The 24,377-nt window shown below is 43.9% G+C and overlaps 1 protein-coding gene across 3 annotated transcripts; it reads left to right on the top strand.

Moving 5' to 3' along the window:
* The first annotated feature begins 594 nt into the window (after window positions 1-594).
* Window positions 595-24,377, top strand: LOC134399543 (OX-2 membrane glycoprotein-like). 3 transcript variants are annotated; one of them, XR_010025504.1, is made up of 7 exons: window positions 595-673; window positions 6,227-6,308; window positions 9,394-9,720; window positions 12,452-12,718; window positions 12,963-13,009; window positions 13,860-13,967; window positions 23,481-24,377. XR_010025504.1 is itself a non-coding variant. In XM_063127618.1 (6 exons), the coding sequence occupies exons 1-6, from the start codon at window positions 662-664 to the stop codon at window positions 23,486-23,488; spliced, it is 804 nt and encodes a 267-aa protein (XP_062983688.1). In that variant the 5' UTR covers window positions 595-661; the 3' UTR covers window positions 23,489-24,377. The 3 variants fall into 3 exon arrangements, 1 of the variants encoding a protein (XP_062983688.1); XR_010025503.1 differs by having other exon boundaries at window positions 12,954-13,009; XM_063127618.1 differs by lacking the exon at window positions 12,963-13,009.

The following is a 24,377-nucleotide window of genomic DNA, read 5'->3' as shown; positions in this document are numbered from 1 at the left end:
ACATATACATTAAAAACCTATAGAGATATACAAAAGTTAAAAGTGTATTAAACATATTCCAATATTAAAACATTTTAAATGACAATTTTAAAAGTTCTAGGCTCAGACGGAGGTCCAGACCATTCACCAAAGGCCTGCTGGAACAACAACAAAAAATCATCTTTGCCTGCCTGGAGCACAATATAAAATGTTGTGCTGGAGTGTTTCTAACACATGCCACAGTTATTGGCATGGTATTTTTTTAAAATATAATGGGGCCATTCCGGCCCATTCCGGCTTTTACACTGTCCCTTCACATTTTAATTTGCAATATTTTCCCTAAACAGATGCAGCCTTTAGTGCCCCTAATAATCCTGCAAATGTTTTCTGAGCAGGCAGCCCTACAGTAGAAACATGATAATCAGTGAAAATGCATGCTGTAATTTATTGGTTACAGCGGTTCTTACAGTTCTATCTCGCATAGTTTGCTCCCTTCCTCCAAATTGAGAACATGTTAAGTTTGTATTATTCCCCCTCCCTTTTGTATGCTAGTTCCACTCTAGTGGGAGGGGCATTCAAGAAAATCTGGTGCTGTTTCTTGCTTCTCCGTCCAAACTAGCTCACTGTTTAGCTCTGGTAGCTACTGCATCCTAATATCCTCAGATTCCCGGACTATAGTAGTATGCAACACAAGGTAAGACTAAAATATATATGCTACGTAATGCAAGAAAGGCACAAAGCCGGTCATTTGGCTCTGCAGGTATAAGGCACGGGGAAACCTCAGCTGTCTGTTTTACTAAACTGTGTACTTACTCAGAAGTAAATCCCACTGTATTCAGTGAAGCATAGTCATAGGTAAAGGTTCATAGGATTGCAGCCTTAAAGTGTATTTATTTATTTATTTTATTTATTACATTTTTATACCGCCCAATAGCTGAAGCTCTCTGAACGGTTCACAAAAATTAAAACCATTAAGACATAATAAAACCTCCAACAATAAAAAAAAAACCAAATACAAAATACAATATAAAAAGCATTGAACCCTTCTGCTGCTTGTATATGTGTGAACATGGTTAATGCAGGATAGAAATGGCAAGAGAACAACTTTAATTGAATGTACCGCAAAAGACAATGATATATCGTCTTTTGATTAGTGGATTTGTATGACAAGTGACTATTCCTATATTGGCTTCCTGTGTCGAACGGCCTCTATGTCGTTTGATTTCAAGAAGCCACAGCATGGATGCTTATGGTTTTAAAAACCATTGATCCCCCCCCCCCCCCCAAACTCACATTGCTTCCGAGGTTTACTTAAAAGCATTACTGGCAGCTATAACCATGAATCCACTGATCTGGTCTCCAGCAGGAGACCACAGAAATTAATCTCTCATGTCTGCACTGTGGTGATTACTTTGGTCCAGAGAACTTCAGCTACTGGGTAGTATAATAATGTAAATCATCATCATCATCATCATCATCATCATCATCATCTTCCCAGTTCATTACATTGAAAAACTGGGGAATGTGATAGAAAGTATTACTTAGATTTGTTTTCAAGTAATAAAATGACAATACTACTACTACTGTTTTAAATTGTATTTCAGTGTATTTGTTTTATTATTGTTTTAACTGAGTTTTTATTTATCCGGGATTGTAAGACACCTTTCTTGATAGAAAGGCAAGGTTTTAAAACCTGATGTTGTTTGGACTTAATACTGTTAGTTTTACCCTACCCTGTGCCTGTTTACCCTACCCAGTGCCTGTTTGCATTCTCTTCCCCTCCTTATCGCTTTACTATGATTTTAATAGAATGTAAGCCTATGCGGCAGGGTCTTGCTATTTACTGTTTTACGCTGTACAGCACCATGTACATTGATGGTGCTATATAAATATATAAATAATAATAATAATAATAATAATAATAATAATAATAATAATACAAATCAAGTAAATAAATTCCTGAAAAGAAGTTTCTATTTTACTTAGCAGTTATCTAAATGACAATGACTCCCATCATCCAGCATGGAATAAGAGCTGTAGTCCAACACATCAGGGGAAAGCTGTTATACATATTCATTTTCAAGTAAGCCCCATTGAATTTAATGGGACTTACTCCCAGATGGTTGTATTTAGGGTTGCAGTGTCAGTTTGGCATTTATACAAGGACAGATTTGGGAAGGAATCTTCACCTCTGACTTCCTGGAATATAAAACTATTCTCCAAAATCCTTGGATTGTTTATTTGATAGTAACGTTCATGATGCACTTGCTTAGAGTGTCCAAAAACATGTGCTTGCTTGTTTATAGTGTACAAAAAAAATTGGAAAACGTGGATGGAAGGAAATAATGGTATTATTGCTATTATATTTAATTTTCTGTATTTTATTTTATTAACCACCCTTTCATAACGAATCGCAAAGCAGTGTACAAATAAAAAAATGCAAACAATGAAACAACAATACTATTACAACTCTAAAAAAAATAATACAGCAAATCCAACCAGCAGTGAGATAAAACATACCAAATCTGGTTCAACAAAGAGAAGTTGGATTTTCTTCCTTTCTAATAGTACTAGAACCCGGGGTCATCCCATGAAGCTGATTGGTGGGAGATTCTGAACAGATAAAAGGAAGTACTTCTTTATACAGCATATAGTTAAACTATAGCATTGGCTACCACAAGACAGAATGATCTTTTAAAGCCAATTTGGATGGCTTTAAAACGGCTACACAAATTCCTGGAGGAGAAGGCTATCAATAGCTACTAATCCTGATGGCTATGTGTTCCCTCCAGTATCAGAGGCAGTATGCCCATGTACACCAGTCGCTGGGGAACATGGGTGGGAGGGTACTATTCCACTCATTTCCTACTTTATGTTTACCATGCACAGCTGTCTGGCCTCTGTGTGAACAGAATGCTGGACTAGAGCTATGCTGGACCCTTGATCGGATCCAGCATAGCTCTTCTTTCTTATGAACTTGTCTGTTCCCTGGTATCCTAAGTGTACTTCTATTTTCCACCGATCAAGAAACCTATGGGGTTTGTCCAGGATAGGAAACAGTTTTGAGTAACAGTTGGATTTTACATTTTCAATAATGGGGGATCAGCCACTGTTTGCTTCTGCCTTGTTTCTGACAGTCCTAGAGGCAGGTACAGGTGAAACCTGAACCCATCACATTATCTGGTAGAGCCCAATTTGTATGTCTGCAAGCCCTCCTTCCCAGATTTCATCTCAAGACTCTGACCATGATGGAGACATCATGACATCATGTCAGGCTTTTTTCCATCTTATTTCCCCAACCACCACCACTTCCTCCACTTTTAACAACATCTTCTTGATAAAGAGATCTGGAGATTTTTTTTAGTCACCTTTGAGTTAACGTAATAAATCTATAACACTGGTATAAATTTTGAACTTCTCATTGTGGCACTACAAGTTTTCATTGACCTTAAGGGCAGTAACTGCCCACTTCTCGTTTTGTTTGTGTTTCCCCCCCATTGTTCCTTGTTATTTTTATCCCAGATGCTTCCGTCTTTGGTCCTGTAGCTGCAACCTCTTCCTTCATCTAATTTTCTTCCAGAAAAAGCTGTTTTCTTAACGATTGTCTCATTTCCCTTTCATAATAGCAAGCTGGCTCCTTAAACATTCTCAAGAGTTTAATCATTGTCAAGACGATTGTAGTGGGAGTGAACTACGAATCAAGAAGTACCAATTTCAAGTCTCCCCTCTGCCATGAACTTGCCAGATGGCCTCTTAGACAAGCCATTCTCCTCCCATCTGCAGTATGGGGGATAATAATATTAACTTCCCTTACAGCAGGAGCGGGGAACTTTTTGGTCTGGGAGCTGGATTGCCCCCTCCCACACCAATACAGCAAACTGGATTATGCAGGGGATTATGCCAGCCCTGAAGCCCTTCCCCTACATAACATCTTCCAGTCCTGCGCATGTTACCTTTCTCAGTGCAGGGAGAGAGACACACACACACACAATGCTTCTCTGTGCATGGAGAAAGGGATTTGGCTGGCATGTGCTGAAGCAGCTCCTCCAATTGTTGGCCAAGTGATGTGCCGCTTGTTGCTGTGATTGCCACAGCACATGAAGGGGGTACTCAGCTGGCACTTGGAGGAACAGCTCTTTCAAGCACCAGCCAAGCTGTGCACCTCCTTCAAGGGCCACTCGTCTTCTGGATTGGGGCAGCACACAGCTTGCAAAGGGTTGTGTGGCCTGTGATTAGTAGAGCGGTTCCTTCAAGTGCTGGCTGAGTCATATACCTCCTTTGTGCACCCTTCATCATCCCGATTGGGATGGTGAGAGGTGTGCAATGGAACTCAGCTGGCACTTCAAGGAGCAGCTTCTCCAAGTTCAGGCTGAGTCTCAGCTTGGGGTCGGGGCCTCCAGGAGGGGCTTGTGGAGTTTCCCCTGTGGGCCAGATTTGACCCATGGGCCAGAAATTCCCTGTCCCCTGCCTTATTGTAAGAATTACAGGTAGATAATGCATTTGAAGCATTTTCCACACTTGAAAACACTATACACTATAATGTGTTTCAAGATTTATACAGGGCTTAATTTGAGCCACAGGTTTACCTGGGCCAGATCTACACCAAGCAGGATATTTTTATTTATTTATTTATTTATTTATTCATTTCATTTCTATGAAATGATATAGCACTAGGAAAGCGGTATGAAAGCGGTATATAAAAGGCAGGAGCCACACCACTGCTTTATAGCGATATTGGTGCACTGGCAACTGTTGGGGCCCAGGACACATACCATATACCGCTTTCATGCCACTTTCCTAGTGTTATATCCTGCTTGGTGTAGATGTGTTCCGAGTCCCAACAGTTGTCCGAGCACTTCTGTACCACTATAATGCAGCAGTGTACATCCTGCCCAGGTTTCATCACCAGAATAGCTTTCTTCATTACTAGGGCACAGGGCTCATTTACACCAAGCAGGATATTCCACTATGAAAGTGGTATATAAAAGGCAGGAGCCACACTACTGCTTTATAGCGGTATTGAAGTGCACTGGCAACTATTGGGGCTCATTGACACATACCATATACCGCTTTCATACCACTTTCATAGTGTTATATCCTGCTTGGTGTAGATGTGTCATGGGCCCCAACAGTTGTCAGTGCACTTCAGTATCACTATAAACCAGTAGTGAAGATCCTGCAGTGTACTTCAATACCGCTATAAAGCAGTAGTGTGGCTCCTGCCTTTTAAATACCACTTTCAGACCACTTTTGTAGTGGAATATCCTGCTTGGTGTAGATGAGCCCTCAGAGTGTAACACAAGAAGAAGAAAACATGTGGAATGATAAACGAACAAGCTATAGTGGGCAATTCGCTGCAATGGATGATGGAGATCCTGTATCTTTCAATAGTTATACTAAAGAGGAATCATGAGCTGATGCAGGGCTCAAATTATGGGGAAAGGTTGGTGCCCCTTAACAAATCCTACCACCTTCCCCTGGCCCCTTTCCCGAAACCACCAATTGTATGGCAGTTTCTTGGCTTTTGCAGTGTATCTCACCCCCTTCCCATTCTAAAAAGTTGACATGCCTCTCCTAAGGCTAAAGTCCTCACAGTAAGAGCTTCAAGCTCAAATATGCTGATAATTTTGTTATTTCTGGTATTTTTTGCCTTCACTGAAATTGCATTTGGCACTCAGAATGAAAGATGTTCAGTACCCCTGAACAACATGATAAGCTGCACTTACCAATTTTAATAACTGTTAGTGGCCATTAGTTTCAGAAATTGAATCCATTTGGCTCATGCCATGCTGGTCCCTCTGTTTTCTTTTTATCTGTCGGCTGGACATTCTCCGGGCCATTTCACACATTTTGGATTTTGTACACAGGAAATCCTACAAAGCCTCACAAGTCGTGCACAAAAACGGGGCATCATGCACTGGGCAGCTAACCTACAGCCAATTGTCCCTTCCCAAGTTATAATACACGCAGTGATAGTCTCATTTTGATCATCCATAGGTGGTTTTCAGCTTTCACACCATTTTCTGAAATGTTTTGGTGTGTGAAATGCACAAGATGTGAAGTAGTTAATTTTTAGGTATACTTGGGAACATTTGAATGATTATTTTCTTTTCTTGTTTCAGGGAACTCCTACAGTGTCCTTTGTTCATTATTTACTTGGCTATATCTAAAACCAAAAGAGTGAATCACCGTAATACCAAACAGGTCTATTGTGTTTTCATAACACATCTCTTTTTTCTGTTCCTAGGTAAATGCAAGTATCTGTTCTCTGTGGACTTTCCAGAGCTTGACTCTGTGTATCATATCTCTAGTGCTTTATAGGATACAGGGTAAGTCTTCTTGGTTGTGGGACCTTCGTGAAGAAGTGACACCCATGATGCTGAGTTATAGACAATAAATAAAACATGTTTGTTCACTCAGTCTTTGAGATATAACTTGGCCCTGGGATCTCCCATCTTTAAAATTGTATGTGTTGTGCTATGTTTGTGGGTTGTGTTTTTTTTTTAGTTTTATGGTTCATTATTTAACTATGAATAAATTATGTATTTTTATTAGGTTGTGCACCACCCCGGGTTCTCTTGATAGGAATGGTGGTATATAAATATAAATACTATTAATAACAATTACAATTGTGGAATAACAACAGCAACAACAACAACAACATAATTGTGTTTTAGGACTAGAGAAATCTTTAAGGATTAGGAGCTACGAACATAGACAAAATGTGGCACCGTGCAGTTTCCTTTCTTGCTTGAAAGTCAAATAAAACACGAACATGCATGCAGACACACTCTGTAACCTGGGCCCCATCTTGATGGTGGCGATTTGGCGCTGCGAGGCGCCTGGCTCCTGCACTTGCATTCCTTCCCAGCATCTGCACAGGAAGGAACGCAAGTGCGAACTTTCCCCACGGCGCTGAGCACTGGGAGGGATGGGGCAGGAACGAGGCAGCCAGAGGAAGACGAGTAGAGGGACGCCAGGCACCCGAACCACCTCTCCTCCCTCTGACCTCCCTCTGGCTGCCCACTCCTACACACACACACACACACATTTTTTTTAAAAAAAATATTATCTGTATCTGCGCAGCTGATTTTTACAGAGGCTTGGGGTCTGTTCCTCTCCTCCCCCCACCCCCCCGTTTATTATTATTTACCATGGGGCACAGGGCTCTCCTGAACTCCTGGAGGTCCGCCCCTTTCCCTGTCCAGCCGATGGTGACCAATCAGAGGGCGCCATGGGCTGTGACAAGCCTCTGCTGCCAAATAAGTTGGGGTCAGTGCCCGACTTTTTTTCAGCAGAGTTTCTGGGGTTTGCAATGGCGGCTGCATGTAGATGACCTGTCGTGACTGCAAATCCACCCTGGGCAAACCCTTCATGTAGACATGCCCCATGTTCAGATGTCGCTTTAAGACATGATAGGTTAATAGATCAGACAAATAAGCTGCTGTGCATAGCTTGCTCAGCTACTGTGCATAATCGTAGTCACACACACCCCACCCCCTATCCTGCTGCAGTCCTCCTGCCCCAACGGTGGCGCTGTTTCATCCATTGAAACATCGCAGCAGCCTGTTTTAAACTTCTGCAATATCCAATAAAAGGGCAGAGGTGTGAGGTAAAGTACAGGGTGTTAACTCAGCACTTCCAGCATCAACCCGACAAGGGAATGGTGGCTCTAAAACACTGGAAGTATGCAGGATCCGGACAAAACTTCATCCACAGCCTCCCCTAGTCAGGAGGTACCTGAAGCACCATCAGAACCCTGCACGATTACACACAAAGAATTTATTTATTTATTTAAAGCATTTCTTGGCATTTTTCAGGGCAGAAACCCTAACTCTTTGATTAGAGGCAGTTCAGCAGAACGCTCAGGAAGGAAAAAGGCTCCAGAAAATATTCAAAATATAAGAATAAGGTTTTCAGTGTCAGCTCCTGAAGAAGGATTATTTCTAATCCCAAAGGTCGAGCATTCCAGACACAGACAAGAATTATTAAAGATTTTAATCATTTTTATCGGCACCAGAGCTAGTCTCTCAATCCGCGCCTGCAAGGTGGCTTACAACAATAAAATGCATAAAAACAGTTTAAATACTAAAAGCAATAAAAAACATAAAATACAATAAAATAGCAATTAAAAACAATAAAAGCCAACAATAAAAACTAGCAAGAACAACAATGGCAATAGCAGAAACAACAGTATTCATATCATGAGAAAGCCATGCTAAAATAACGTGTTTTCAAAACCTTCTTAAAAACCTGCAAAGCTGATGTATAGTGGACCTCTGGTGAGAGTTGGTTCCAGAGGTGTGGGACAACTGCAGTGAAGGCCCTGAGTGTGCAAATTTGCACAAAAGGGAGTGGCACAAATAAACATCCAAAGTTAGACACAGGATAGCCTTACAAAGCATAAACAGTTTTCTCAACGCTTTTGTCTGAGTCAGACAGAAAACGATCCTGTGAGAACAAGTAGCAGAGGAAATAATTGCGAGGCCAAAGTGATGAGGGGATCTGGGCTGGTATGAATCCAGAATGGGACCAGACAGAAGGAGGATGTGGTTGATTTCAAATTCCATTTTCTCTATACTGAGGCCACAGAGACTGTTGAGACCACCATACCCATTGACTTGGCTATAGGGTATCATGTCCCCACTGGAGAAATTCCAGAACAGCCTATGCCAGAAGACCAGAGGAGCCTCAGTCATTGGGGAAGATGGTGGAAGTTCTATAACCACAAGTGGCAGGGTCTCTGCCTCCACAGTATGGCTGTTGCTCAAAGCTATTGGGTGTCTACATATAATGCTAAACCATGATTTAGCATTACGAAGATGAGCTGCAGAAAGCCTCAGGCTCATACACTCCTCTTTCCCCTCTTCCATTTTGGTTCATCCTCAAGGTAGAGATCAGAAGCTTCTGTTTAGGTTAACCATGGCATAGTGTTATGTCCAAACACTAAACTATGCTTAGTTTTAACTATGGCTTGGTGAATCAAGCCATTGTCTTAAATGATGGTTTGAAGTTGGCATATTTCGACAAAATGTATTCAAGATTAACCGCAGTTTGTCAGCAATGGATGATAGAGCAAGCTTATTAAAAAAAAGAAACTTGAAAGCTTCTGAACTCCTCATGGCAGCACTGCAGGAAGAAGCAGGAATGCACCCCCCCCCCCCGCCCCTGGGGTCACCTCAGCGAATTCTAACTATGGTTTAGAATTACTATGGTTTAGCAGTATTACATGCAAAAGAGCCCAGAGCCATGTGAAATAATCTACCTCATTGACCTCACCGGTTCACTGGGTGTTTTCTATCTGTTCCTATTGGCTTGCAGTTTTTCATTTTACTTTGGCTATGGGTCAAGAGCTTTGTAAACATAAGATGGGAGTGCCGATTATTAATTATTAAGTATTTTGTGCTGCCACAGGTGCTATAACAACACAAACAGAAGATGTGGAACTGGGTAGCAACACCACCTTGAGATGTACCTCAACAGAGCCTATTAAGAATTTTTTTCAAGTTACATGGAGAAAAGTAATTAATGGAAACTCTGAAAATATGGGAACATACCGCAACGGCACAGATGCAAATATTCTTCCACAATTCAAAGGCAAATTCAGTTTCACCATTTTAAAAAAGAATGATACTGCCATCACCCTTTGGAATGTTAGCAATAAAGATAAGGGATGCTACCAATGCATATTTTCTACAACTGTTGGAGAACTCCGAGGAGAACCCTGTTTTTCCATTTACGGTGAGGTTTTTTCCATTAAAATAACCCCAGGAGAGGTTGAGGAGATTATTTCTCTAAATGTGGCATTTCCCGCACATTCATTACAAATACATTGTCTTTTGTGGTCTCTTATAATCTAGACTGCAGTAATGAAGAAAAGGTCACAACAGATCTCAGTTTAAATTGTGTCAGTGAGGAGGACTTTGGGCTTGATGAGTTGTTTCATTGAAAGGCTCTTCTGGTAGCCTCAGGATAGAAGAGAGCATACAAATGATTTGACTCAATAGAAATACAGATTGCGAAGTGTGCTCCCTCTCTCTTTGCCTTCCACCAGCAGGCAAAGGTGTTTTCATTCAAGCAGGCCTTTGGCATGGAAACAGGCTGTTGGATTGGGTGCTGTTTCTATTCTGTTATTCTTGTGTTTTTAATTGACTTCTGGTGTATTTATTTTATTATTATTTTAATTTTTATTTATCTGTGGCCCTGTTCAGATGACATTTTTCCTCAGCGTCAATGTCCACAAACCAGCCCCCGATGTGTGGGGGCTGCCCTAGGGATCCACAGGAGGTAGCAGCAAACCTGGTATGGGAGGAGGGAGGAAGTAGCTGTGAACCTGGTATGAGAGGAGCAATTATTATTATTATTATTATTATTATTTATTTATTTATATAGCACCATCGATGTACATGGTGCTGTACAGATAACACAGTAAATAGCAAGACCCTGCCGCATAGGCTTACAATCTAATAAAGTTGTAGTAAACAATAAGAAGGGAAAGAGAATGCAAACAGGCACGGGGAAGTGTAAACAGGCACCGGGAAGGGTGAAGCTAACAGTATAGAGTCAGAACAAACTCAAAGTTTAAAAGCTATAGGGAAAAGAAAAGTTTTTAGCTGTGTTTTAAAAGCTGTGATTGAGTTGGTAGTTCTCAGGTGTTCTGGAAGAGCATTCCAGGCATGAGGGGCAGCAGAGGAAAATGGACGAAGCCGAGCAAGGGAAGTAGAGACCCTTGGGCAGGCAAGAAGCATGGCATCAGAGGAGCGAAGAGCACGAGCGGGGCAATAGTGTGAGATGAGAGAGGAGAGATAGGCAGGAGCTAGACCGTGAAAAGCTTTGAAGGTCAACAGGAGAAGTTTATATTGGATTCTGGAATGAATTGGGAGCCAATGAAGAGATTTCAGAAGCGGAGTGACATGGTCAGAGCGGCGGGCCAGGAAGATGATCTTAGCAGCAGAGTGGTGGACAGAGACCAGCGGACTGATGTGAGATGAGGGGAGGCCAGAGAGGAGGAGGTTGCAGTAGTCCAACCGAGAGATAACCAGTGCGTGAACGAGAGTCTTGGCAGAAGAGACAGACAAAAATGGTCGAATCCTGGCAATATTATACAGGAAGAAATGACAAGATTTAGCTACTGCCTCGATATGAGGAATAAAGGAGAGCGAGGAATCAAATATAAAGCCAAGGCTACGAGTTTCCTTGACCGGAGTAAGCGTGACATCGTTGACAGTAAGAGAGAATGAGAGGTGAGGAGGAGGTTTAGGAGGAAAAACAAGCAGTTCAGTTTTTGCCATATTGAGTTTCAAACGGCGATGAAGCAGCCAGGCTGAGATATCTGAAAGACATGCTGAGATACGATCGTGGACATCAGGAGAAAGTTCCGGAGATGAGAGGTATAGTTGTGTGTCATCGGCATACAGGTGATATTGGAGGCCATGAGATTGAATAAGTTTACCCAAGGGCAGCATGTATAGAGAAAACAGCAGCGGGCCAAGCACCGAGCCTTGCGGAACCCCTACTGAAAGGAGAAAGGACGAGGACGAGCTGCCATGACACATTCTTAGACCTGGTACGATGCAGCCATTGCAGCATGTGATGTCACTATGAAATCATAAGAGCATAAGAAGAGCTATGCTGGATCATACCAAGGGTCCATTTAGTCCAGCACTCTGTTTACACAGTGGCCAACCAGCTGTAGACCAGGGACCAACAAAGTAGGACTCGGTGCAACACTCCTGAATGCAGTCGCCTACTGCTCTAGTTGTCCAGATGCACAGCAGCCTCTCATTTGCCCATCTTCTGTCCTCTTTCTCAGACGTCTCTGTGAGAATGGCCTGGGTCCTTTCCCCAAATAACACTGTGGCCTCAACCAGGTCCTTTGCGACCTGCAATCTTTCTGCTGAGTGCTTCTGTTGGTGTCAAGCCGATTGATAGGACAGGTGGCTCTTCCTGTGGGACAGTGGGCTAAGGAACCCTCGAGAACGTCCCTGAAATTGAATTTGGCCCTTGGGATGAAATAGGTTTCCCCATCCTTGCCATAGATAGACTGTGCTAAAGCGGACTTACCTTTCTCTCCCCCTCCCTAAGGAATGTGCTTATTAAGTTTGGGGTGAGAACAATAGAAGTAAGCTAAATCCTATGGTATTGTGGGTACCCCGTGTTATCCGATGAGGAGTAGGAATCTGTTGGGAGTGTTAATGCTGTCAACTCTCCTCTCACTGCTCAGAACTATATTGCAGACATATGACAATATATGCTGGGATCAATATAACACAGTGCACAGTGTTGAAAGTTGCTTAGTCTGAAGTTACATAGGCTTTCTGTTGATCTCTATCATCTGTTCTGCTTCACATTCAAAAGTCTGCAGATTGTCTAGCTGGCTTCCTCATTGATTCTGGGATATTTTTGTCCTCGTTTCATCGCCCACCTGAGCTCCTCATGGTGAAGGGTTTTGTTGTTGTCGTTCGTGTCGCAGGACTGGAAACATTTCTACATCGCAATATATTTGATGGACGCTTAAATGCCACCTGCGTTGCAACCGGCTTCCCACGTCCCAATGTTTCATGGGTCGCACAAGGAGGCAAGCAGGAAGAAACTGAGATCACAAATCCCAATGGCACAATATCTGTCATTAGCAACATCCTTATGAGTATAGATGCCTCAAGTGGTCATGTTGGAGAAGAAGTGATCTGCAGAGTTACACACCGAGGAAAAGAGATTGACATCAAAGTGGCAGAAAAAGGTAAGTGGGCAAATGACAAAGACATGGTAGCTCAACTTTTCCAGAAACCTTTATTTAGCAGTTTGTGTTTTGTTTTCTTCATTAGATGCAAGGACACAGCACGATTTGTTTTAATTTATCGCGAAGCATGGAATTTTAAACGTGTGTGTGTGTGTGTGTTAGGGATATTAAAATGATGGTTTACTGTTACCGTTGTTTATATGATAACATTAATTTATAATCCATTATCTATCAGTGTTCTCAGGATTCGATGTATGCTGTAATTCTACTGCTACAGCAAAATGGCAAATGGTAGGTACTTGGAATGATCAGCATTTCTTTCTGAAGAGCAGGTTTTTGGTTTTTAAAGCTGCAAAAGAGACTTTAATATGTCTTTGCAAGGTGTGATCGACACTCAGATACCAGAAGAGTAGCCCTGTAGAAGTGTGTGTGCATGTGTGTGTGTGTGTGTGTGTAGGGTTGGAGCTTAACAAGTTTTTGTTGGCTCAGTCGCTTGGACTCTGTTCTATCTTCCACCAGCTAGTCTGACTCGGCTCACAATAAGCAGCTGGCGGAATTTCTGCAAATTACTTTTAGGTATGTAAAAGAATATTTGTGCAAATGACAGCAGCAAATTAGCATAATTTGCACAAATTTCATCTGTAAACTGTGCAAATTTGCCTAATTTGCCTAAATTACAGCCATAATTTGTACAAATTGTGCAAATCTGCAGTTTACAGCCAAAATTTGCACCATCTGTATTTGCGCAAATTACAGCTGAGACCCCCAAAATGCATTAAAAGCCCCCGGAAGTCAGTGAAATCAAGTGGCTCGGCTCCCAAAAACAAGCTGAGTTGGGTGCACTGCGAAAGACCGGTGAGCTCAAAAGGGCCTGGATCTCCCGGTGACAAACATCTCTATGTGGAGTTCAGTGGCCTGCATAAGTAGTCTGTCAAAGCAGAATAAATTATGTATAATTTATGTATAGCATGTATAATTTTTGCATAGTTTATTTATAGCATGTATACTTTTGCATAGTTTATGCAAGTTGCAGAATTCAGATTTCTTGGCACAGGATTGGAGTTACGCTGACGTAGAATTTTAATACACAGAGCTGTGTCCACACTGCCACCTACAGCCACGTTTCTTTTTCTCCATACAGGCCGCAGTTATCCAAATGCTGTTCTGCTCACTGTATTGGCCCTTTTCCTTGTGACCCTGGTTATCATTGTGGCATGCTGCTGGAGACAATACAGGAAAAAGCGCAGTGGTAAATAACTGAAGTAAAAGGATGATACATACATTTTTCATTCCAGGCAGAGTACTTGAATAATGGTGGAGAGCAGTTGAATGGTAGGACTCCCATAATGTAGACATGCTGAATGGGTTGTATCTAGGGATGTGCTCCGCTTCTAATCGGACCGGCGAATTAGAAGCGGAGCGGGGTGCTTCGCCTCCCCTTAAGGCGGAGGCGAAGAGGATTGGGGGGCCGGCGTAGCGTGGCGAAGAGGATCGAGGTGAAGGCGGATCCTTCGCCTCGATCCAGAGCTCCGCCGGAAAGGTAAGTGGGGTTTACTGGGCCCTGTCGCTGTCGCCCATGCGGCGACAGCGGCAGGTCCTGGTAAACCCCCCTCCTCTCCTTTACCTGCCTCCGTCCGTGGTCCCTCGGCTTCTTCAATTGAGCCCGCGGTTCAACCAGGAAGTCTAGGCCGCACTTGCGGCCCAGACTTCCTGGTTGAACCGCGGGCTCAATTGAAGAAGCCGACGGACCGCGGACGGAGGCAGGTAAGGCCCCCCTCCCCCTTGGTCCCTTACCGGGCTCTGCCGCCGTCGCCGCATGGGTGGCGACGGCGGCAGGGCCCGGTAAAACCTCCCTGCCCTCCTCTGGCACCACTCCCCTCCACTGCGGAGCTACGATTTGGAGCCGGAGCTCCGCGGCGAAGAGGAGCAGAGTATGGGCGGAGCGGAGCGGGCCGATCCGAAATTTTCGGATCGGCCCACGGGGCGGAACGGGGGGTCCGTGCACACCCCTAGTTGTATCCAATCATAATCTGTACAAAGAAGTGAAAAAGCATCCTGTGAAATTTGTGGAGGGAAAAGAGAAACTACGAGGGAATTCCTTTTTCTTTCCCCACTCTTCCTGCAATGGCTGTTGTGGATTTGGGCTCAGAGACAATCTGAGCTTACACCCACTTATTATCTCTTAGAAGGTTAGGAAAGGTTTACTTTCTTTTCATCCTCAAGTCCATTATTGTGGGGGAGAGATGATGACAATGATGATGATAATGATGATGATTTATTACATTTATATGCCTCCCCATAGCTGAACCTCTCTGCGGGGGTTACAATGGTTAAAAACAGTGAACATTAAAAACAAATATACTAAATTTAAAAGCTTGAAAAGCATAAAATACAAACAAAAAAACCAGACATTATTCCTCCGTACCATGCAATTAACTGCTCAGAGCTAGCACATGTTGGGGGTATCTTCAGTGGCAGAAGGAAATGTGCAAGTGCTATCCATCGCCAAAGCTAAGGTTTGGGGGCAGGGGAGCATGGAATTGTTTTAAACCCCAGTCTTTTCCTGAAAGGGTAAAGGGTAGAGACGTACCTGCCTCCACACCCCATTTGTGCATTGCATACAAGGAGAGGCACTGTACTAGATGTCTTGTTCAATGCTCCCAAGCGTTTAAAGGGTTAGGTTCATTTGGATGAGAGCACCCCAGAGATTTAAATATGTATTTGTTTTTTGTTCTGTTTGTTCATTTTCTTTACAAATATATAAAGAGAGCGTGGATGTAGCAAACATGCCTTCTTATTGCGAGCGGAAGATCTTTAGGAACTTAGGCAGCATCCCCACAGAAGGGCTACACCCCCCTAGTTCCAGCCAACTTTAGCCGGACACTCCACAGCCCCTTTCTCTCTACTCTGTTCACATAACAGGCTGGGGACATGGCTAGACGAGGGGAGGGGAATGATCTCAAGATTTTATGATCGCGAGATCGTTCCCCTCAGTCCACACATGGCGTGCAATGTCCCGGGAGGAAGAGGACATCGCAGCCGCCATTTTTTGGTAAAGAAACAGCGGCTGGAGTACACGAGCGCTCCAGCGCAAAGGTTAGTCTTAAAAAAAAGGCCGCGCCCCTGCTTCCCGCCCCCCTTCATCCCGATGGGCACAGAGTGCTTGCAGAGCTCTGTGGCCCGTGCCCAGTTCCTGGCTCCTCACATTTACTCACGAGGAGCCAAGATGAAAATGGGATGCCCGGCCACACGTCCCGCTGTCTCAGGATCATCCTGGGACTGTGGGAAAAGTTGGGATGGAAGGGTAGGACGATATCCTGGGGAAATGCAGGGATCATTCCTCCCTGCTCCCAGGATCCCCTGTGCGTCATGTGGATGCACAGAGACGATCCTGGGACAATCCCCAGGATATCGCCCCGTCTTGACATGTCCTGGGACTTCTTAACTACAATGGACTCATACACAGTGAGAAGGCATGGCCGGGCAACTGCCGAGGGCTCCCGCCCAAGCAGGGCTCCACTGGCAAGAGCCCCCTGTTGCTTACACTTGTACATGCATGAGTACATTTTAGATATGCATCAGAACGGACAGGGGTTGTCTCTTTGCCTTAGGCCCATGGATTAAAGGTGTGGAGCCCCGGCTGCCCTTCTGAAAGGGCCTTCATGCAACTTCATTCATACATCTACACAAAGCACTAGTCTCAGACCTCCAGCCCTATGGGTGTATTTATCATGATCATCATCATTTTGTTACATTTATTTATTTATTTATATCCCGCCTTTTTTCCTCCAAGGAACCCAAGGCAGCGCACATACTCCTCCTCCTCTCCATGTTATCCTCACAACAACAACCCTGTGAGACAGCCCCAAGTTCATGTTGAATTCCATGCAGAGTGTGTGTGTGTGTGTGTGTGTGTGTGTGTGTGTGTTGGATGTGAAGAGGCTGTTTTAGAAGAAGCCAGATATAGCGATCTTGCTGATCTTTTTAAAATCTATGAGGACAAGAATCTGGAAATCTGAGTCCAAACTTCAAAGCATGAAACAAGGGCCTGCACACACTAATGATCTAACACAGAGTTGAGCTATTTCCTGAACTTACTAACCCTTCTGGGGCCCAAATCCTTAATTCTGACCCGAAGTACATGATAATGTAATTGTGACAGTTCCAATTCTGGCTGCCATAGTAACAGATGTCCAGATAAAATTACAAACTAGAAAAAATGGAAACAGCTTCAAATAATGAAGTCAGCTGGGTTTTATCTACTGGACACATTCTCTAATACACTTCAGTCCCGTTCCTCCTAGACACACAATCAGTAGAGCATTTTTGTTGTAGGGTTGGGCAGATCAGTTTTGCATGTGTTGATGTTCTGTTTTCGCATGCTGGCTGGGGATTATGGGAGTTGCAGTCCAACACATCTGGATGGCACCAGGTTGGGGAAGTCTGGTGTATGCTCCCATGACTTTTGGCCTAATATTGTTTGTTAAACAGGTTATGCAGGTTTCTGAGACTGCAATCCTGTATACACTTACTTGGGAGTAAATCTCATTGAACCCAATGGGGGTATACATCTGAGTAGACATGTATAGGATTGCACTGTGAAACACTACAAAAATGTGCTGTTTCAGTAGTTACATGCTTTCCTTCATGAGGCTAATAGGAGCTGGGTGGAGGGTGTTTCAATTGAGAATATAGTATGGAAAGAAATGGCTGAAGCCACTTACCAGCGCAGTGGTCCCAATATAATTCAGAGAGATGAAGTGATTATTATTATTTCCCTTTTTTAACCATGGGTGGTCCTAGTTTCCCATGGCATGTCTACTTTGGTCCAGAGATGATGATAGGATGAATCATAGGCAACGATGCATATATCAAATGTTTTTGTTCTCTGAAAAGCAGTTATCCTTGGTCTATAGTCTAAATTCCTTAGTATTTTGATGCCAGCTATTAGCCTTCTAGAACATTCCCTTCCTTTCTCTGGAACTTTCTTTTTGTTGGATGTAAGCAGACACACACAAAGCCATATAGACTAACCTCCTTCACATGGAGGAAGCAGCAACGGCCACGTGGCCACTCCGCATTTCCTGCATACAGGAATGCACCAGCGGTCTGACTCAGTATAAGTACAGTACATTCCATTAAAAAAAAAAAAAAAAGACGGATTAAAATGGGTATATTTTGAGATGGAAAAACAAGCAGAAGGAACGGTAGGTGCGCAGGAGGCAAACATCGTTGTCTAAAGAACTCATGAACATCTAAGGGGGCAGTAGCAAGTGTGCAATAAAACACTCATCTGATGTTGCTCTAAAACATTTGTTTCAGCTTTTACACAAAAACGCAATTAAAAAATCAGTATCCATTTGAACCAATCTTTTCTTTAGCTAGCTGGATAATTCTGTTTCCAAAATCTGCTTTAAAATAATAGGGAAGGAATAAATGTTTCAACTGACTGATTTGTAAAATTGGACAAGGCTTCCTAGTATTCATATCTTTTTTTCAGCTTAATGGTTCTTAACAGTTAATAGCATGATGTTTTGCCTCCCCCCCCCCCCCGGCCTTTCAACTGAAAGTATATCCTGCTTGAATTTCCAAGAGGTCTTATTAAGACAAATTAGTACATTTAGAGGAAAAGCAGGGGAGTGCCTTCCTGTGCAGTCATATCTTGAAGCCAAATTTCATAAAGAGAGATAATACCAGCTTCCTGCCTCAAACAAAAGAATTGGAAAGTTTTAAATTGTGATCCTCTGATCAGTTATGTTTTGGGGACTAGCCTATCAAGTATTGTATGTACCTGAATTTTAAAAGGCAAGTGAGGATCAACCCTGGTAATGGCATTGTTTGCATGTAATGCAAAACCATGGTTTATCATTACGTGTGAATGAGCTAGAATAAGCCTGAGCAAAGCCTCTGGCTTGTACATTCCCCACCCCGATCCTTCTCCCAAGTGGCAAGAAAAGGACATTAGTGAGCATTTAATTTCAATTCTTTTTTTTCCTGAAAGTTAGCTGGTCAAACCAGAGATAATGGAAACTTTAGTTAGTTAAACAAATCAGTTTCATGGTTTAAAATTCTCTTGTTTTGAAATTGACCAGGCCCCCATCTTGATGGCCTGGGGTCTGTGCCCAGAGGCCCCAGGCTCCCAAATCGTCGCTCCTTCCCAGCATCTGCATGGGAAGGAGCGCCAATTTGGAGTTGCTGCCGCCTTCACTGACAGATCCAAAGAGAGGGGAGGAACGAGGCAGCCGGCTCTCCCTCTGAGCTCGCTCTGGCTGCCCCGTTCTTCTCTCCCCCTTTTTTATTTTTAATCTTTAGATGTGAAGGTTAGCATCTAAAGATTAAAAAAAAAAAACGAAGGGGGAGAGGAACGGGGCAGCAGGGAGTCAGCTGCCAGGACAAGCACCGGGGAGGGGGGAGGAACAGGGCAGCCGGCTCTCCCCCTGAGCTAGCTCTGGTTGCCCCGTTCCTCTCCCCCCATTTTTTAATTTTTAATCTTAAGATTCTAAAGATTAAAAATTAAAAGATCTAAAGATTCAATTAAAAAAAAAACACAACGGGGTGGGGAGGAATGGGGCAGCCAGAGCAAACTCAGAGGGAGGAGAGCTGGCTGCCCTCCCCCCTCCCCAGTGCTTGTCCCGCTGGCGGCTGACTCCATGCTGCCCTGTTCCTCCCCCCATTTCTTTAAGATGTATTAGTGTGGAGCCCGGAGCGCCCTGTCCGTCCGCTTCCCCATGTATTTTTTTTTCCTTAAAAAGGCTCCGCAGAGGTGAGGGGCCTGGCTCTGAGCTAAAGAAGTCGGGGGAAGTGCCCAACGTTTCAAGCACGGAGCTTTGGAGCTTTGCCCCTGGATCCGTTCGGAGTGGCGGCTGCATAATGTAGATCACCTGTCGCCACTCCGAAGCTACCCCAGGGTAAAGGACCCATGTAGACGAGCCCCAGAATTGTGATAAGCCATTTTCACACACAAGGGCCTTTTCTTGATGAGGGGAAAGCCCTGGGGTGACTCCTCAGTGGCGCGTGGTTATTTATATGATGCAGCAGCAGCAGCCATTGCGGAGCCATCCCAGGGCTTTCCCTTGAAGATTCGAAATAAAAAAGCCAGGGACTTAACCCAACTTTTTTCTCTTGCCATGAGGCGACGACAGCAACTGCCGTCTGTCGCTTTGCTCCAAAGTTGCATCAGAGGCATGTCCGGGCAGATGGAGCCCCCTGATTGGTCGCCATCTGCCCAGATGGGGGGAGGAGATGGGCCAGTGAGCCAAATGGCCGCTGGGACGCCTCTGCGCTTCTCCGGCATAGGGAGAAGGATGCTTGGCCCCTGCAAAAAAGGTTAAAACCAAAACTATAGGGATGCAAGGAGGCTCAGGTGCCCCGGTGCACAGGCAGTGGTGCACGGGCCAGCGAGCCAAATGGCCGCCTCTGTGCCTCCAGTGTGGGGAGAAGGATGCTTGGCCCTGGGAAAAAAAGGTTCAAAACAAAACAAAAACAAATTGGAGGGACATGAGGAGGTGCAGGTACCCTGGTGCACAGGTGGCTGTGCATGGGATGGGTGCTCCTCCTCACATGCAAACCTGCACTTGCTCCTTAGGGGGGGACAATCTGAAGGAGTGAAAGCGTTAGGTTTTGGGGGTTCGAGGCACCAATACGACATTGTCACGCCTACCTGCCTGCCCTCTGCTTGTATATTTGTATATAATTTACTTGAATAGGCACCATAAGTATCTAGTACTTTCCCCTTGTGAATAAATTGACTCTGTCAAAGGCTTCCTTAAAACTTCGTAGCGTTGAGAGAAGTGGAGGGCACCACAAAGTAGTTCTAGTGTGTAATGCTCTCATACCTGCCCTTTCAGCTCTCAAAACCAGTTTGCTATAGACAATAGAAATTGGAACTGTCCCAAACAGTAGCAACACGTCTCTCCCAAGCAGGATGTATTGCTACCATGAGAAGCCTGACCCTGCCCTTCACTTTTGTAACCCTGTTGTTTATCTTTCGTTCTGAGAGGGGTTTTGGCTATCAAAACAGGGCAGTCCACGCAATGGATTTTGGAGCAAGAACAGAGGCCGTTTTGAGAAAAAGACAGGGCTCTGTTGGAAGTTTGTGTGCTCCACTTTTGATCAAATGCCACGTTATTCCCATATTCCCCCTCCACCTTTAGTGATAGCAATTCTATGAAAACAAGATTAAAAATGTAGGTTTAGTAATGTTTTTGCCCTGACTGTAGTTCTACTACCATTATAGTAGAATCAGAGAGGTGTGTGTGTGTGTTAAAGGGAAGGAATGATGTGGGGGGAATTCCTCTTGATCACAATGTCCAACAATGCCAAGAACCAATGAACTGGAGAGGGAAGGAGAAAGGGTGGGGTGGGGCAGTGTGGGGTAGGTGCAATAGCAGCCGGAGAGCAAACAAGTGAAAAGAGAGTTCACCGGTATAGTAATGATCATGCTTATGAAATGGAAGTAAAAAAATGCAGAAGCAAACCAGGGTGGGTGGGTAGAAATAGGTGTGGTGGAGTTCTAAGAGCGTCATCACACAGGAAAATTGTGTTTGCTTACTGTCGCTTTTCCGCCCCTGCATTTGTCCCTCATTACTTCCTCTTTCGAAAGAGGAAGTAAACAACTTGCATCTGGCCCATTCAGTGGGCCATTTTGATCCTGCTGCTTCTCCTGCACACAGCAGGAGATAGCAGCAACTTCCATCTTCAAAAATAAGTCTGACTTACTTGGGTGTGAAGAAGGCTAGAAGGGCAGGAGGCAGATGACGTCATGAGAGGAACCTGCAAAAATCCATGAGTGTCCAGTAACGAGTGTACAATAACACACTCATCTGATGGGTGTCATGTATGCCCCTACTGCTCCGGTGTTGGGACCAGGTGACTCAGGGAGTCCATCAGATTCTGATTCAGAAGATGCCGAGCCAGTGGGGAAGGAAGTTCACACGGACGAGCCTCCAGCTGTGAATGCGCCCCTCCCAGAGTCTGTCTCCTCAAGGCCAGATCCTATGCTCTCAGGAGACAGGGAGTCAACTTCCAGGGGTGAACATTCCAAAACATTACTGGATGCTAGGAATCGCCGGAAGTTAAAACGTTCAGCGAGATTAGCACCAAAGACAGTCGGAGAGGTTGCGTGAGAAGGCGGCGACGCTCCCTCCTCCACCTTGAAGCTTGGGGCATTTGAAAAGCCTTTTCTTTCCTTTGAACAGTCAAGCTGTCGTGGGCTGTAGCTGCTCAAGTGTCCCCAAGGAGTCAAAACCAAGGAAAGTTCCTGGGCCAATCCACAAAGCTTTATTGCAAACAATTAACACTTCTGTAACACAAACTAGGCACCTTTATGGGAAAACCCCCTAGGCAATGCTATGCAACTAAGCAAAACAATTGACCGGTCAAAGGAAAGAAAAGGCTTTTCAAATGTCCCAAGCTTCAAGGTGGAGGAGGGACCATCACCGCCTTCTCACGCAACCTCTCCAACTGTCTTTCGTGCTAATCTTGCTGAATGTTTTAACTTCCAGCGATTCCTAGCATCCAGTAATGTTTTGGAATGTTCACCCCTGGAAGTTGACTCCCTGTCTCCTGAGAGCATAGGATCTGGCCTTGAGGAGACAGACTCCAGGAGTGGCGCATTTACAGCTGGAGGCTCTTCCTCCCCCACTGGCTCGGCATCTTCTGAATCAGAATCTGTTTCTGATGGACTCCCTGCGTCACCTGGTCCCAACACCGGAGCAGTAGGGGCATACATGACAATGGGTCTCAAAGTCTGGTTTAAAGATAAAGAACCACAAGAATTGTTGCCAATCACGAGCTAGAACCTGGGCAACAGACTGAAAAGGAGGCCAGGGTGAACAGACAGGTCAACTGGTCACAACCTTTCACTATGGTGAGATGTGCTCATTGTTTCTAAAGATGCCTTTGTACATATAAACTTGCATATGCAAATATGCCAATCAGTGTCCTCTTTTGTTGTTGTTGATGCGTTCTCTATTTTTTCATAAGTGTCCAACCTCATGGTACCGAGTTGGTGCGACATTTTCAAACAAATATACCCATGAAATTTCATGGAAAGGAGTTTAAAAAACAACCCAGACCACAGTCAGTTCATTCTCTCTTCTCCTCTCCACCAAAATCGCACAAAGAGCACTTCTATCACACTTACATACAATTAGGGTCATGGTAGATGTGATATCAATGACATTGTCTGGCTTTGTTTGGCTGATGTTGTGGGGGGGGGGGGGCTTGCCGCTGCTGCTGTTCCAATATGAATCTGATACGCACATGGTATTTTCTTCCTCATTTCCTATACACCCAGCTAGCATGGTAACCATCCAACACCATGAATTATTACCAGCATATCATTGGACTTGACTAGGTGATGTGGTGATCACACCACAATGATAACATGAGAATTAGCTGTTAGCCCATTGGTCAGGGATTACGGGAGTTGTGGTCTAAAACATATTTAAAATATGCACTCAAACTTAGCCAAACGGCCTGAGAAGTGATTGATTGATATTTAAAATATGTTTTTAAATATTAAAAATAATAGAATAAAATGGGTTGTGAGATTTAATACCAGCAATGATGATATAAAGACATGGGATAAGGCTAATTTGCCAAGGGAGAATTTGGCTGAAAATTCTTCAGAAAAGGATAGAAGTGTTTACAGGGGAAGATGGAACATGTTCAGGAAGAAAAGTGAGAAGGGTCCTCATTCACCTTACACAAGTGGGGAGCTATAATATGGCTCCATAAAAATATCTCTCTTCTCTTTTAGGGTTCTAAGTGATTCAGCCAAGTCCCATCAGTTTGTTCCATGGAAGCAAAAATAAAAGCCTTAGTAGCACTGGCCAAGCCACACTGATCAGGTTAGTGCTGCAATTGCGTTTAAAGACAACAACAAAAATCCACCAAGCAAGTCTGGAAAAAAAGTGATGGGACGACAGGACAGAAAACACTGGAATGAAACGATTTGGCACTGATGTCATGTTGATTTTCATAAAAATGGAGTAAATGAAAGATGCCAGTTTCTGACTAAATGGTTCATATGAAAGCAATCTCAATGAATATTTTCTCTTATATACGCATTTGTTCACAGTATTGTCTTACTGCTGTGCTGCAAGGCTAGTTATTGTACCTTCAATCAGTGGTGCAGCTGTTGTTTGTTTGGTTGTAGTTGTTGTTGTTATTGTTATTTCATTTCGATACTGCACCACAGCCAAAGTTAATAATGAGTTAAGTTAATATTAGACTCTGGACTTCATAGTCTTATGCCCTGCCTGGCCAGTTGGTAATGTGTATTACTCTCCTACTCATTCTGGGCCAAAAGAGGTATTATTTCAAATGTGTGTCTAACAGCTATGTCTTCTATTCAGTTTTATTCTAGAATAGGTGCAGGGGTCCAGTCTGGATCTTAAAAGTCCCCCTATCCCTCATGCTAGGATCCCAATCCAGATCAGGGGCACCTACTGTAGAATAAAAATGGCCGGGTACTGTCCGTTTTGGTTCTCTGTTGAGTGATGCCCTGGACTTCTGCCCCAACGTCTGTCCGGGTGGGCACCACTGCCTTCATTATAAGCTGCTCTGTGGCTACCTCTGTTAAAAACAACACTTGCACTGGATATATGGAAAAGTTTGCTGTATTTTACTTCAGAAAAACCAAATAAAAACACTT

This window comes from Elgaria multicarinata, chromosome 5 (genome assembly GCF_023053635.1).
Source record: "Elgaria multicarinata webbii isolate HBS135686 ecotype San Diego chromosome 5, rElgMul1.1.pri, whole genome shotgun sequence".
Lineage (NCBI taxonomy): Eukaryota > Metazoa > Chordata > Lepidosauria > Squamata > Anguidae > Elgaria > Elgaria multicarinata.
Note: the sequence above shows the minus strand (reverse complement) of the source record. Positions and strands in the feature narration are given on the sequence as shown.

Excerpts from the sequence above, each read along its gene's own strand:
- LOC134399543 (XM_063127618.1), top strand. Across the intron at positions 9,721-12,451 it reads ACCCTGTTTTTCCATTTACG|GACTGGAAACATTTCTACAT; the intron begins GTGAGGTTTTTT and ends TTCGTGTCGCAG. Across the intron at positions 12,719-13,859 it reads CATCAAAGTGGCAGAAAAAG|GCCGCAGTTATCCAAATGCT; the intron begins GTAAGTGGGCAA and ends TTCTCCATACAG.